The following is a 16,598-nucleotide window of genomic DNA, read 5'->3' on the forward strand; positions in this document are numbered from 1 at the left end:
ATAAGTATTCGAATTTAAAAAAATAGTAATGTTCTTAATCTGAATTATTATTTTTTTTTTTTTGTAAAATAATGAGCAGAAAAAGATTTAATGTAAATGAAAGGATTTAAATTAATTAGATAAGATGTATCCTAAATTTAAATTTCAATATTAAATAGGAATAATTGACTTTGGTGATTGACTGCTGTTTTCTAAACATTACTTCACTATTTTGATAATCAATGTAGATTTTATGTGTAAAAAATTTATGTAATATGTTATACCTTTTTTATGCGATGTGTTTTTCTTTGGTTAAAGTGTGAAGACATTTCCATCTTAACACCAAAAGTTATCTTTTACTTTGCTGCTAGTATAATCATATAAGCACAAATAATAGAAATTAACTAAAATAGAAATTAAAATTTTTAATAAAGATAGTATTATATTTAGCTTATAAAGAACTTTTAGCAAAGTGATATTAATGTTAGTCGAAATTTCCATGTTTTGAAACAATTTTGTGATAAATGGAAATTTTTACTAAACTTTTGAACAAATTAGAAACTTTATTAAAAGATGTTTAAAGAAAGGGATTTTATTTTGTAATGGGTGAAGTCGATAACCGTTACAGAAAAACAAAATATAAATTAAGTTTCAATTTTTTTATAAATTTTGAGGGCCTATTTTTCGAAAATTTATTTTTAAGATGGAATTTTCATTCCTTTATCTAGACATGAGATCAATGCTTTCGATGCTAATTTTTCCTGTGATGTCATATATTGATTATGATTGTAATTATTTAATCATTGGCGTTGAATAGCCGAATTCTGAGTTTACGAGAATTGACATCCAACTCCGTAGCTTTGAAATTTTTTAACTAATGAAGAAGACTTGGGAACTCCTGTATCAAGTATTAGGATAAACTAGCCTTCATTGAGGATTTTTTGATGGAACTAACCCCCATTTGCATTGCATAAAGGAAAGCCACGAAAATCTCTCACGGTTAGCTCAGCTGTAAAAGGATTCTGACCAATAATCCGTGTACCACTGAGGATATTTTTCGTCACAACTGTGATCAGCGCGAGCCGGGAACAGAATTCGTATCAACCAGCCACCGCTTGAAATCGAACCATGGCCACTTCATTTTGAGATGAATGTTCTATCCTATCACCTGGGCCACCACGACTCTTATGGTCATAATTAGAAATAAAAACTATGCTAATGCTTCCTTAACGTTCTTAATTGTCTTTTTTAAGCACCCCTACTTAGCAGCCAACCTTCATCTGGTTTGCCTGTCAAATGTACCTGATGAAGGCCTATTTTTGGTTTTACATGTGTTGAATGATGTTTCACAATTTTATAAAACATGAAAAAGTTTCACGTTTTTTACCTACAACAAGAAACTTAGTTTAAATCTGTACGGAAAAATGCGTTTAAAAAAACCTAGCCTGTTATGAATGAATAAAAACTTATAGAACCTATGTTGTTGTTGTAACCTGTTTAGGCAGAGGGGGGGGGCGATTGTTCTTGTTTTCCAGTGGCGTCATCTATGGCCAAGAATTCGACTTCTTATAAAATCTATATATTCATAATACGAAAGGAAATATGATAAACATGTTATTGCATGAAGTGCGTGCTTAGCAAGTCTAAGTCATCTTAAGCGAATATCCTATTAAACTGATTTGCCAATTAGAAAGTGAGAGACATTTAAATAACACTTTCGATTGTACTAATGTAATTGCCTTGCGATTGTAAACTAATGGTATTTGTATCATTAGTTATACTCCCTTACCAACAATCGTTAAATCTTTTAATACCCTCTTAGAAAAAAAAATTTCACTGTCACACACACATGGATCTACTTATACTACATATATCAGAGTTAAAAATCATAGAGGTACATTTGTTTGATCACTAGTGCTAAATATATTTCAAATGGAAATGATTGAGAACAGAGGTGATGGATTAATATATTGTCTCTAGATGATCACTTATCCTGGTTAGTAACTTATAGGCATTTAGGATTTCTAACACTGAGTACGTGGATTAGCAGAACTAGCGAAAATACTGGTTGTTTGATTTTGAAAATCAATAAACTTTAAATTTTACATGCTTTCACTTCTCCTTTCAGAACAAGTGTTAGAATATGTTCAAAAACTAATTTTCTTTTGTCTTTTTATGCTACTGTCAATTAATCTAACGCATTCTTAATCAGGTGAAGATGATTTTGAAGGAGACGTTTATGGTTTTTCCGACGAAGGTGGGTTTATTTAATATGTTTTTGGTATCGCATGCCTTTTCCTGCATCGCATGCTGCAGTTTAGAATGTGAAACTGATTTTACAAAATCGACAATATATATGGTGGAATAGTTTTTGATGTAAATATTTATCTTATTTGATTAGAACATCATCTTTAACCACTAACACAAGAATGTGATTTGAAATATGTATTTTCGACATGGAAAACACTCCTCCTGTCTGTGTTTGAATCATAACAAGAGAAATCCATATTAATAATAAAAAGATTAATTATATTTTATGCCTAAGTCATCAGTTGGTATAGTGTTTACAAAGTTCTTTTTTATTTTATTTCAAATATGTGAAAAGAAAAGAAAGAAGCTTTATTGTTCTCAAAAATTTTTGATTAATGACTTTTTTCCGTTAAAAGTTATTATGCATATGTAAGTATACTTGAGAAACGTTTTATATTTTGACCTGCGTTTATACAGAAGTGCCACTCTTAATTTTCCAAAACAGTATTATTGTACTTTCGAAACCAGCTGAAAAGGCAAATTAAATTCAGGACCAAGCATTGGAACAGACTTGTCTTCATGGATTAATTTTGTAATAACTATATAAGAGGCTCCGCTTTCTAGCCTCATAATTCCTTTGCAGTTCTCTTTATTTCTCATTGTGAAGCAGAATTTTCCATGAATTCCTTTTTTTTTTCTTTTTTTTTTTTTACTGTTGTTCAAAATTTAGTAGCGTTTTTTTTTTATATATATATATATTATTTTTTTTAAAGTAATTTTGGAGCGAAATGCTGACGACGTAACAAACTTATGTGCGAGGAATGCTTTTTAGTAAAAATAAGTCTCTATGTTAATTACACTGAGAAGACCATCGGAAGTTCGACGAAGAGCTTTAAATTTTATGTCATTAAATATACTGTGTTTGATAAACTGAACTACAAAATTTCATCAATTTACTATAAAATATCAATCAAGTATCAATTCAATTCCAGTATCATCTGTTTATCACGTAAACGGTGATAAACAATTGATTCTCGATTTTTTTTTAAAATTACACACCAAAAGCACAAATAATATTTTTCATGATTTTTTTATTTTTTAATTTTTTTTATTTTTAACGTGTAATACTTTTTCTCGGAGCACTGGGGAATATTTAAGAACATTGTGGTGCACAGTACGCAATAAGAAAAGATGGAAAAAAAAGATATCACCCTGAATAACTTTCGTTCTAATAATCGGATGTTTATATGTACTAAGTGTGAGTCTTAATGGTTCCTGTGGGCTTGACTTCAAATCTAACTATTAATGTTAATTTCACATGCTGAATGTTTGCTAACTATTAATGTTTAACGTTAATTTCAAGTGCTACATGTTTAGTGCTAACTATTAATGTTAATTTCACGTAATTTTGACCCTGGTCAAACGGTATAGACATCGCCTGAGCCGATGCCCCTTTCTCAAAACTTCCGCACCACAACCAACGGCAATACTTTCAGCCACGACAGATTTAACGTGCACCTTGCTGTGTATACACACCGGTTGTGTTGTCATAAATAATGTTAAGCGTATAATTTACTCGTTATTGTGTTTTTCTACGTAATTTCAGGAAAAACAGCCAACTTATATCTTTACTACGCTAACAAAATAGTTTAGTCAATTATCGTAAAATTTATAAATACGTATATATTTGTAATTTTTCAGTCTCATATTACATTTTCTGCTTGATTTGCAACTTACAGTAAAAGTTTCAGACGCTTTAGAATATTCATCAACTCATCCAAAAATGCATTATGTATTTTTTTAAAACTTATTTTTAAATTTCTTTCTTTCTTTCTTTTTATTTTATTTTATTTATTTATTTGCTTAAAATGCGCTTAATAATACTCATTTTATATGTTTTTAAGCTCAGATTATGAATACTGTTATTTTAAAAAGTAACACCTCCATTATTTAAGTATAAAAATGTGAATTTTATTGTATAATTATAATTTTGTCATGGCATTTTTTGAAAAAGAATTGGTGAAATGAGTTAAACAACAATTATTTTATTTTTGGGCTACCGAGGAAAACGCTGGATATTTTTTAATACATTTTTAATAGTTGATAATTCTTTGAACTAAATATCGAGTGCAATTTTTTTTATATTTTTATTCTGACCTACTTCCCATATATTAATCTGTATATCTATATATAAACGCTGCAGAACAAAATCGAATTTTCATATAAAGTAGATGTAATTGTTTTACAGTACGCAAAAAAAGGGACTATGCGGAATAACTTTCTATCTAATGATCGGATCTTCACGTTCTAGGACTTAATGGTTCAAGGGGGTGGCAGTTTATCGCTGTCGCGGTAAAAATGCTAAGAAATATTTAATGCCTATTATGGCATCACACTTATATTCTTTAAAACGATGTCAAAAATTACATACATACATAAATTACACACAATTCAATAATTTTTCGACTATTATTAAATGAAGTAAATATTTATTAAACGTAATTTCTTGCATGGCATTATCTTTTGATAAACGAGTTTTATGATTGTGTGCAAAAATTTTTCAATTCTCTCAAAAAGTTCTCAATATCTGGCGAAAAGCAAAATTAGTCCAAACTTAGGATCGCTTTCCTGGCCATACTATTGGGACCATATTTCCTCGATTTCGATATTTTAGAGGTCAAAAATTTGAATACGTCGAAAAAAAACGGTACATTAATTCAGAGTAGGTACGTTTTTGTGTCTGATTTCGTAACTTAAAATACCATCTGCACTAATTAATTAGCATATTTGAGATCACCCCTCTTGAACCACTAAGATTGAGTTTCTAGAGCGTGAAAATCCGATCATCCGATCAAAAGTTATAAAAGTTTTTATTTATTTATTTTTTTGCACACTGTACAAGTACAAACCTAGCTATTTCAGTGAGGAGAACAGAGTGAATTCAACTCCGTAGCTGAATTTTTTGGGGTTGTACATATGGTCAACCTCTTAAAGAATGTCACTCTCTGAAGAAAACAATTATGCATTTTACTTTCAATTTTTACAACCTATATAAATATATAAGTTGAAAATATTAGATTTTTTTTGGCTTGTTGTGGAATTTTTACGCAAATAACATTTTTTCCCTGCAAGTATAAGTAGTAGGAATTTAAAAAATATTTAAGCAAATAAAGCAAAATTATCGTATTCAATAAGAGCAAAGAAGATATTCAAATCATCAAAAACCAATGTATTTCTCGTATGAAAATGAAAGGCCTTTGCTTTTTGTTGAGTATAATGAACAGGTTTTTAATTGTTCCATTTTTAACCCTACCTTAATTCGCATTGGTATCGATAATAATTAGTCAGATTTGACTCGTTTTTCTTTCTTTTATTTTAATGTTTATTTCAAATCCTTATAATGTGCCAGTTTATGTCTTTTATTTTTCTTACAACGAATTATTAATTTACAAAAGTGAAAATGAAGACCAATAGAAAAAGTAATTTATTGAAACAATTATTTTATATTTCTGTGAAAAAATTCCATTGTTGCACTCAATTGTTTTTAAAGATATTGTGATTGTATATTATCCTTTGTTTTCAAACGCCAATAGTCATGATTCTTGAAACTATTTCGTCATTTTTACGCTTCATAAAAAATAATGATAATTCATCCTGATTAAAAATATCGTTTGTCGTGTTGATGGATTGTTCTAAAGATAGGGGCGGGGGGAATCCCATATGATAAGCTATACACATCATGAAAAATATGTGCTTGAACTGCAAACTGTTTAATATTATATAATACATAGACATTCCTATTAGATAATATTTTATTTCTCATAATCAGGCCAATAATAAGGGAGATGTGTAAAAAAGTAATTTGTTAAAATAATTTGAGTCAAATGTCTTAATTCAAATAAGAGTTGCGGAAGTGTGATTATTTTTAAACAGCCTAGCAATCGTTATTGGACTCCTTAGTTAGCGATTCAAATTAAGGAATAGATATCCAATCGAATGAATTTATTGATCCGATCAACCGATTTGAATCAGTGGCTCAATTTAGAAGTCGTCATCACTCAATTCGATTTATTAAAAACTCGACAACTGAATCGATATCCATGCTACTGAAAACTGAACTTGATTCTGTTGTATATTGAGCTATCTGTCTTAAAAAGGTGGCCAGATTTTTAAACCAATGATTTGAGGACAAATCAGCGGAGCGTTCTCAAAATTTTTTCAATTCGAGGACACCTATATATTTATTAAAAAAATAGTAATTTATATTCATATTCAAACCCATTAATGAACTGGTCCCCGACACGGTAACTTTTTTTAAAATTTATAAATATCAGATGATTTCATTACTAAGTTGTTTTGACATAACGCATTTGCTTAACGCGTGTAAAATAAATGAGTACGTAATTACTAAAATTCGTTTATTTTTTGCTGAAATTATTTTTCAGACGAGTGTGGAGTTTTCATCAGTTTCAGCATGGTGCTTTTGATATTTCAATGCATCTATGTATAAAAAAAAATGTGAATATTTGAGGACATATGGTAAGATTTGAGAACATTTGAAGGTTTTTGGAAGGTTCAAGGAATTTGAAGGTTTTTGAGGACAACTATTGAAATTCGAGAATTGTTCTCAAGATTTGTGGACGAGTGGTCACCGTATTAAATTAAAAACTAGATTTTTTTTTTTTGGTGAATTGCTTAAAGTTGCTAAATATTTCCTACGTCATCATTAGGAGAATATTTATTCTTTATATTATTCGATTCTGTGTAACTTGTAACTTCCCTCACAGTTTATCTTTTAAATCTTGAGGCATCAAATCTAAATTAAAAAACAGATTACAACAATTGAAATTTATGTCGATTGAACAGAAGTTAATGTCCTTTTTTAGAGTCTTGTAGTTTGTTATCAGGTCCGAGGAGAACTTTCAAAATTATACAGATCTTAGTAAAGCATTCTCGCAACAGTCCATTGTACGTCAAGAAAGTCATGGAGATTGTGGCCCCCACAATTTCGTGACCAACGGCATGATGGTGATAGTGTCGTCAAAATCTTATTCTGTCTTCTAAAAAAACAAAATCATTTTAGTCATTTAAAATTAATAATAATAAATTTAAAAAAAAAAAATCAAAATTTTGAAAATTTGTTTATAATGCAAGTTAAAGGTTTTCATTCTGTAAGTATTAAACCATTATTTTCTTTCTCATTTATTTTGTTCTATAACAAAGTGAATTTTCGCGCTGTTACCACTACCCATGAACCGTTTAAAACAAATGAGATATGCTTTTATATGAAGTAACATATCTGTCCTCTTTTTTTAAGACAAATTAGATTTTAAACACAATGTAATTTAGCTGATCAGGTGCATTTCTTGTAGCAAAATCATCTGACGACGGTTGATTTTGCTGTATATAGTGATGTACTTTGTTTGAAAGATATGATATTTAATACGTTTTTGTAATATGTGTAAATAAAAAAGTTTTTAAAAAATGTATAAATTGTTTTTAAAATTAATTAAAAAAATTATGTTTTATAAATTAAATATACTAAACTGCCACTTAATTAGTTATAACAGTTAATAACGAACTTTCATAGTCGCTGCGAACATGAGACATTAAACAAGTTTGCAAGAGCATTCACCTTGCCAAACATTGGCAGCTATCATCCTTGTGGAAAGCTTTCACATACATTGGCTTAAACTGTCCATAATTCAGTTATGGTCGCTGGTTTTGCGTGATGTGTTTTCACACTTTTTTCCTAAACATTTCAAAGGTTCTCAATAAAATTTAAGTCTGGGTATCTAGGGGGCCAATTCATGCCTGAGAAGTCAAGGAAATGCTCATCCAATCAGCCAATTGGGGCCTGTAAGTGAGCTGCTGGAAAATTAATTTCCATATGGATGACAATACATGAACAACATTACATAACTGCATAACATAACAACATTAACGGATGTGTATAATCACCTAGCAACTCTGTATGTACCGAATCTCACTGAGAAGGGAGATAGGGATGCAGCGACTAAATAACAAGGAACATACAGTAGAGTGCCGTTTGAGCCAATTAATCGGATCGATTAAGAATCTTGCGTTGCCCCCCCCCCCAATCCAAAACAAGTTTTTCCATGTAAATCCATTCGTCTTGAAACGATTATGGGTATATAGAAAGAAAAATGTCCTCTATGAAGTAGACAATCATAAATTCCTTTTCTCTATCACAATGAATTTTTTTGTAAATATGTGACGCGCGGATATATATGTCATCATTTCTATCTGTCGTTTAAAATAGTATTTGGTACCAATTGTTTAGAAAATAAAATTACAAAAAAGTTTAAAAAAATTTACTTTTAAACCTGTAATCAGTAACATTTAAATATATATACAGGGTGTCCCGAAACGACCGCATAAACTCTGCACAGCTAGATTACTCATTGGGAGTACATAAAAACTGCCCGAAGAAGCGTTCCTGTACGATCCATAGTTTAGGAGAAAAATATGAAAAACAAAGTATGACGTCACTGCCGGTGCAGAAAAAAAAAAACACTTTATTGGACATATCCACGGAGTGCTCAAGCCTGCCTCGACATGCACGGCGATCACTTTGAACATCTGCTTTAAATTGTGCATAGTAGAGCCCCTGAATTAGACAGGCCGACTCATCATCTATTTTTGCTCCAAAGAGCTAACATAAGCACAATACTAACATAATGTTAACTTGTGAACTTTTTTGCTCCAATATTGCTTGATAGGTCAGCTCTGATAGTATAGGAGCCTTAGTGCACAGTATACTGCTGTTGCTATGTTCAATAAAGTGTTTTTTTCTTGCACCGGCAGTGACGTCATACTTTGTTTTTCATATTTTTCTTGCAAACTATGGATCGTACAGGAACGCTTCTTTGGGCAGTTTTCATGTACCTCCAACGAGGAATCTAACTGTGCAGAGATTATGCGGTCGTTTCGGGACACCCTGTATATTACTACATATAAGTGTCATTTCTGAGCTGAGAAAAAGTACGAAGAGAAGTTTCTTAAATAAATCATCATAGCCATTTTTAAGTCGTCCAATTTTCCGAACTTTTCATTAACCGGATCCGGATATTTGGAGCTCTAGTGTACAAGTTATGTGTATGTAACTACCACAACGGCCTTTCGTGCTCGAAAATGAGGCGCTTCGCTACACTCTTTGCATAGCGCTGTCTATCCCCCATTCAGTACCACATTAATTAGCACAAATAGTTTTACTAAGTATCTCTATACATTTTGTGCAATATGCATGCAAGATTGCCAATATTGAAAAAATGTCTCACTTTAAAGCTATAGTAAGATATTTAGCACGTGTTAAAAATTTGTATTAAAACTCCCTTTGTAGGATGGGAAAAGGGAATCTAAGGATAAATGGTGTGTGGTTAATGATATTGTGAACAATAAATGCTAACAAAAAAAAGTACAATAAAGTTTATGAAAATCTAAATAGAATTACTGAAGTTTATTATAATTTTTAGATTATTTTCTATACCATACTTATTAATTAAGGTTTCTCTTTTCTTTTCCAGAAACTCAACTTTTGGATAAAGACTTGAAGCTCGATGTTGTAAGTTTAAAAAAATAATTTTAACTCTTAAAAAATCTGTTTTTATAAGCAACCAACCATGTTCAGATAAAATATTTTTACTTTTTCTAGAAAAGTTTCTTTATCATTTCAAATTTTCAGTACCATCCTAATTTTCCTTTTTAAATTTCCGTATGTTAAAATATTTTTTTCAACTAAGAATGTTTAATAACATGACAAACTGCAGCAAACGAATAAAACAAATCTAGGAAGAAGCACAAAAAATTAAACACACTTGTTAGTTAACAAAGAAGTTTTAAATTTGTATGTAGTTTTGAAGCAATTTAAGGAATTTTTAATTATCCTTTTAAAAAAAGTATCTGATGTTTTGCTGTAAGTATTTAAAATTCTTGTTACTACTTTTAAAACTTTATTAAAAAATTTTTTATAATAATTTTTTAAATTGTCATGATTTAGAAGGGAAAAAAACAGAAATACTATTTTGCTGATTCAAAATTTTCACTCATCTAACCCACTTTTGTTAAAAATTAATGAGTTATTTTGATCTGTCAAGAATAGTATCAAATCGTAGATTTTTTTCTTCCACCAAAGAACAATAATCAAAATAGAATTCAGGGCAGTTAAGTTTTTTAACTCCGCAATTTCAACCATTACTTCGCAAATTATGACAGAGAAATCTTTCGAAATTGATCTACAATCTGCTAGAATACCTTCTTCATTTGAAAATGTTAGAATCGATCTTTCAATCCAGGCAATCAAGGTCAATAAAGAACAATGTAAAACGGTCGATTCACCGATCTTAATGTGACAGACATTTTAATCGGCCTTGATATCTCAATTCTTAAAGTTAAAGAAATGAATTCGTTAATTCTTACATATTTAAACTGTACTTAACCTAAATACTACGTACTTTTTGATGTTAATTTTTTTTTATAATTATTAAATTTTCATTTTAATGATGGTCTTTAACATAAGTACTTTCATTAAAATTACATACATATTGATTTATAGTTAATTAAATAAAGTTACATGCATTACCTTCGTTACATAATCTAAAAAAAAAAGTCTTCCATGAATATTAAATGACTTTAATCTGGTTGATGGAGAAATGTGATATGGTTTCTGTGTAGTAAATGAATAAATTTTCATCCACGGTTAATTTTTAAATTTATTTACATTTTTATTTATAAAACTTATATTTACTGCAACTTCACTAAATATAGATAGATACTTATTTGTAAATTTTTTTAAATTCCAGCAGCAAGAAGTGATTTGTGAAAAATATGAAAAGCAATCTTTTGAAATTAATCTGTTTATGAATTAGTAATTTTCTACAACTAATGCGAATGAGTAAAGTTTTTGTAACGCAATCGATTTGTAAAAAACAAAAAATTATTAATGAACAACATGGAAGATAAGAAAATAATCGGTATGTAAAATAATTAATCTGTTAATAGACTATCTAATTTTTTTCCCGCTTAGTTTTTTACATGATAGTTTCGTTTTCTTCTTCTTTTTTTTAATTATTATTGCTTATCATCGTATGAGGAAATGTTCTCTCATGGCCATTTCTTTAGTTTTTAGTCTCATTAATGGCAGCACGATGTTTTAATACACCATCGAATCGTAGAATAAACGAAAAGAATGTATGGAGTAATTTATTCAATACATACGCCAAAAATAGTGATAACAATAATGATAACAACTTGTTTAGGTGACAGATGAAAAATTATTTATTTTCTGTAACTTAAAGAATCAGAAGAAAACACACACAAAAATATATAAACAAAACAATATGCTAAATCCAATATTTTTTATTATAAATTTCCGATTTTGGGGTATTAAGTCTATTTTATTCAAAAACATTAAAATTTTATAAATTTTTTTTTAATAAGGTTTAGAATGTGTAAAGACTGATTTTTGAATTGTTAATTTATTGAAAAATTATAACTATATGTTTGAGTAAAATAAGGCGCTAAAATAACTTATTTTTTACTTTTTATTAGGCATCTTCTTACTTGAAAGTTGCTATTTCCTCGCATAATATCCATAAGCCTGATGAAAATTTTTCAGAAACCACTTGTATTTAAAATCGTTTCAAATCATAGTAAATTAATTTTTAAAATATTTTTTTTAGTTACAAATCATGTGGTCATAAATGTAAGTAATAAAGAAAGGATAAAATTTAATGCGTGAAATAAAAGCAAATCCCAGTTGAAACAGTTCATGTTTTCATTGTAGTGGTATCCCCCCCCCCCTCCCATTTCTGTTTAAAAAAATCAAAGGGGAAAAAGGATTATTTTTGTCTTCTATTAACTATTCATGTTGGAAATTAGTGTTTTGAAGTAACCTCTTTTGTATGCAATTAACCCAACAAAAATAGAATTTTTGCGCATTGAATTTTTCATATTGAAGAAGCACTGTGCAAATTTCTTGCAAATCCGCAAAAAAGGTCTAGTATGATAGTTTGAGTGCAAGTGATAAACAAAAAATTTTCAGAAATAATCACTTGCAATGTAGTATTCGTTAAAATGACTTAAAAACACTATTTAGAATCGTATTTGTAATTAAGCTACTGAAGTTCATTGACAAGGCCTCAAATTTTTCATAGATATTTTTATTCCATGGAATTAGCTTTTGTGTTAATCGCTTATCCCTTTGTTATAAAATAAAATTAATTCGAATCGAAGAAAGACAAATAATGGAAGAAAAATTTTTTTCCAACAAAATATAAATAAATAAAATAAGTAACAAATAAGATAAAAGATAGAAAAATGTTATAATTACAAAATAGACTGCATTGTTTGTTCTTATAAAAAAAACAGGGCATCATCAAAGGCATCTGATAATAGTCTCATGTGATAAAATGAGGGTAACACTTATTAATAACTATTTTTGACTGACAAGCTATTTCAAATTTTTTTTTCTATATTTAGAATTTTACAATTTTGGTTGTGTGTATTTCATTTACCTTTATAAAAGCAGGCGGGACTGAGGAATATGTTGTATATTTATTTTTGACATATGATTAAAGTCCCTGTTTACAGTGTATTTAAAATATATTATCTATGTTTAGTAACAGTGTAAATATTCTTTTCCGTTGACAATCCGTGCGGCTTTTAAGATAGATATGTTGAACTTTCTAACGGAACAGACTTTTTTTTATCTATAGCCTTAACTATTCTAGAAAATATTTGAGTTTCACTAAAAACTAAACGATTTAGCAAAAATTAATAATTAATTTGAAAATTTTTGTTTTAAATATTTCAACTTTAGTGGTTTCCAGTTTGAATATTTTTTCTTTTAAATATCATTTGCATAAAAGCCCTGAAAATTTTTGCATACCACTTCAGCTTAAATTTTTTTTAAATATAATAAATAATTTACTTAAGAAAAAAAAAACAGAATTTATTCAGTACTTTATCATAAAAGAAATAGTTAAATCATTACCGTCACATATTTCAAATACACAGTTAAATTGGTCCAAAAAGTTAAATGAGATTATAAAATCTCATCTTCCAGTTGAAACAGCTTTTGTACTGTTCAATATCAGCTGTAGGATATTTCTTATGGCCGGGGTAGCATGGTCGGTAGAGCGCTGGGCCCATGGCCTAGAGTTCGTGGGTTCGAACCCCGCCGGCCGAAGACTCCCCGAGTAGTAAAGTGATTGATGCATGTTAAATCTGTCGAGTCCCGAAAGTCCTCCATGTTCCCATAACAAATCAAAAGCTCTGGGGGTACTGGATTGGAGATCGATCGTTCTCTGATTCAGGTCAAAATTACGATCTTAGGATGAATGGATGTATGAATGTGTCCGCCCTATAAACGGGTGCGACGTATGGTGTGGCAGAAGTCGAATTCTTGGCCATAGATGGCGCCACTAAAAAACTAGAAACGCACACTCTGCCTTAAATTTGCTCGGTTTCACCCAGCAGGCTTGCCCGTGTAGCAAGTAGCATTAGAAACAACAACAACAGGATATTTCTTACATTTATTTTTCATATACAGTATAGTTTCGATATCTCAAAGTTGAAGGGACGCTAAGAAAATTTCGAGATAGCAAGTCGAGTTTTCGAGATAACAAGTTCAGAGCCAAATAGGTTCTAGAAAGTAGAAAAATATATTCTAAAATAGTACTCTAAAAAGTAGAGTCATGAAACACAGAATAACAACTAATAATTATGTATGTAATGATAGTTGACTATAAGCAATGATAATTTTTAAAAAACAGACAAAAATAATTATGCATTAACTAGAAAAGAATCGGTTTGCAATAAACTTACATTGTGATTTTTCCGAAAAAATTCATTTTCAATTTCTAAGAACATTCGACATAATAAGGTTTTAAGAAGAAACTCTTCGACATAGGAAATCAAATCAACATTAGGTGGATCTGCATACCTGCCAACTTTTACGCATTTGGCGTAAAATTTTATTTCTCTATTTAAAGTGAAAATAATATGTATGCTTTCTATAAATTCCTTGCATTTATAAACTTAATTTATGATATTTTTGACCGCCACTATTTTTAAAAAAATTAAGCATTTATATTAATTTGTAATACTATCGTGGTAGTCCGCATAAGCTGTTTCAAAATACAGAGTATATGTTTCTGTCTAAAATTGTAATTTAAATGACATTTTACTACCACTGGGGAAAATCATCCTCAAAAGGATTAAAAGTTGGCAGATATGGATATGTAATGTCAAAGGAAAAAATATTTTTTTGACATAACAAGGTTTTCGAGATATAGAAGTTCGAGATATCGAGAGTATACTGTATAAGTGAAAAGTGTAGTTTAAGTGTTGACTTTAAGGTCTGAAGCTGTGTCAGAATTCGCACGAATGTATTTGAATGTTTATTGATACAGTATTTAAAAGTTTGCCCCTTTTCACCAAAATCTCATTTCATCGATGTTTTAGAGAACTCGTTCTAAAATTGGTTGTGAAATGAATAAATTGTTACATTTCAGGCTTGTTTTTTCAGTTGAGGATCTAATAGCTATATTTTTAATTAGATTCACTAAGCGTACCACTTGTTAGTTTTCCATAGCCATTATTAATACACATAACATCGGTTGAGAACCTCTCTTCTTGTCCGTTTCATGCAGCATATTTCCAATCAGATAAAGTTTCACCATCAACCTTATTTTATGTATGAATAATTATTTATATCTATACTCATACTATTTATTTTTTGCCTGATAACTTTTTTTGCGTGTACTGAAATCAAATAATATTCTATTTTATAACTGAATTTTGTGTACAAAATTCATCATTGACACAGCAGCCAGGGTGTTGTTTGGCTTCGATAGAAAATTTTTCTCTGCTGTTTTCTTTGTCGCCAGGTCTTGTCAGATCAATTCCGTAAATGTTTTGAAATCCGTGTTCATAGAGTCCATCATAAAGTCGCGGTGGCTGTGGGGATAGTGCGTTCGCCTCCCAATGAGGTTACTCAGGTTAGAATCCCAGTAGTGACTGGTTGATACGAACTCTACTCCCGGCTTACACGGACCACAGTGCTGATGTAAAATATCCTCAGTGGTCGGCGGAGACGAATCATGAGTTAGATTCCCCTTGTTAACCCTGGGAAGTTTTCATGGTTTCCCACTACCTGTAACGCAAATACAGATTATTTCCATATAAAAGTCTTTTACGAAGGCTAGTTTGTCCCAATGCTTGATCCAGGAGTTCCTTTGCCTTCTGGGTTGGGTTCAAAATTACGTCAACGGATTCAGAATTGGGTCGGTTGTTCAACGTCGGTTATAAAATAAAGAATAAGATAGAGTCCAGCCATCGAAGTTTTAGACGTTTCTGCTACTATTTGTTAATGTTTGAAGTGTATTGTGATGTATTATGTTTCATATATATTGGACTAGTTGTATCTAATCGGCAAATATGCCCTGCAAATTTCATTTAATTTTATTTATCAAGTTGAGCAGAATGAGATTTACAAGGCATATTTGCAATACAACTCAGCGAAACGCATCATAATTTTATCAATAGTATATGTCGCTATCCATGAAAATAATTTTTTTTCTTTCTTAATCGAACGAAATTACGGATTTTCTTGGGCATATCTTGTATGTCTCTGCACAAAGAATCATACCCTCTTAACCTCGTTTTGTTTTTGCTAGCCGACTAGTCGTTCCACTTTTTGGTTATGAATAGGTCAAAGACCTCTTATCGCAATTAAGGTACCCATTTAATGCTTCTAATCTTACATTCTGTAGAAAAATAAAACTTTTTTTTAAAAAAAAAAAGTCGAAATTGCCATTGAAAAAATGGTGACAACGCGTGTGCGCTAGATCCTTCTCTCCATTTCAAAATAACATATTTCATAATAAGTCGTTTGATTCTTTGTTGATTTAAACTACACGAACCGGTGTGCTCGGAATAATAAATTTTATTTAAAACGCAGAAACATTTTTCTCAACTGAATATGCAAATAATATCCTTGCATAATATTTTGTAATCAGTTGTTGATAGTTTGAGTTTCTTGGCTTGCTGAGAGATTTTTAATTACGTATTTAATGTTTTTATAACTTCTAAATTTCATAATAACGTAGTCATTGGAATTTTAAATGTTGTAAGTTGTATTTTTTTTTCTTTTAGAAAGAGATTTAATTTTTTATGAAATTAAAAATATTCTAAAATAATATTTTATTTTTGTAAAAAAGAATAACGATCGTTTTCATTTATCAAACGATTATTTTATTGGAAGATGATGGAAGGGAAGGGTGTTATTTAAAAATTTCGAGTTACACTTATGCCAATTTAATATTTTCTTATTTAAAATGTATAAT

At 29.9% G+C, this 16,598-nt stretch overlaps 1 protein-coding gene across 4 annotated transcripts in view; it reads left to right on the plus strand.

Annotated features, from left to right (window-relative positions):
* The window catches only part of LOC107445518 (solute carrier family 15 member 1), a 79,245-nt gene that overhangs the window by 5,481 nt on the left and 57,166 nt on the right, over window positions 1-16,598 (plus strand). For 2 of the 4 annotated variants that reach the window (XM_043045767.2, XM_043045769.2), the window contains 2 exons: window positions 2,192-2,236; window positions 9,777-9,814. In XM_043045767.2, the coding sequence (XP_042901701.1) occupies window positions 2,192-2,236; window positions 9,777-9,814 (83 nt within the window). The remainder of the gene's footprint in view (window positions 1-2,191; window positions 2,237-9,776; window positions 9,815-16,598) is intronic. The other 2 variants (XM_043045768.2, XM_016059927.3) reach the window with 1 other exon arrangement.

Source organism: Parasteatoda tepidariorum, chromosome 7 (assembly GCF_043381705.1).
Source record: "Parasteatoda tepidariorum isolate YZ-2023 chromosome 7, CAS_Ptep_4.0, whole genome shotgun sequence".
In the NCBI taxonomy this organism is placed as follows: Eukaryota; Metazoa; Arthropoda; class Arachnida; order Araneae; family Theridiidae; genus Parasteatoda; species Parasteatoda tepidariorum.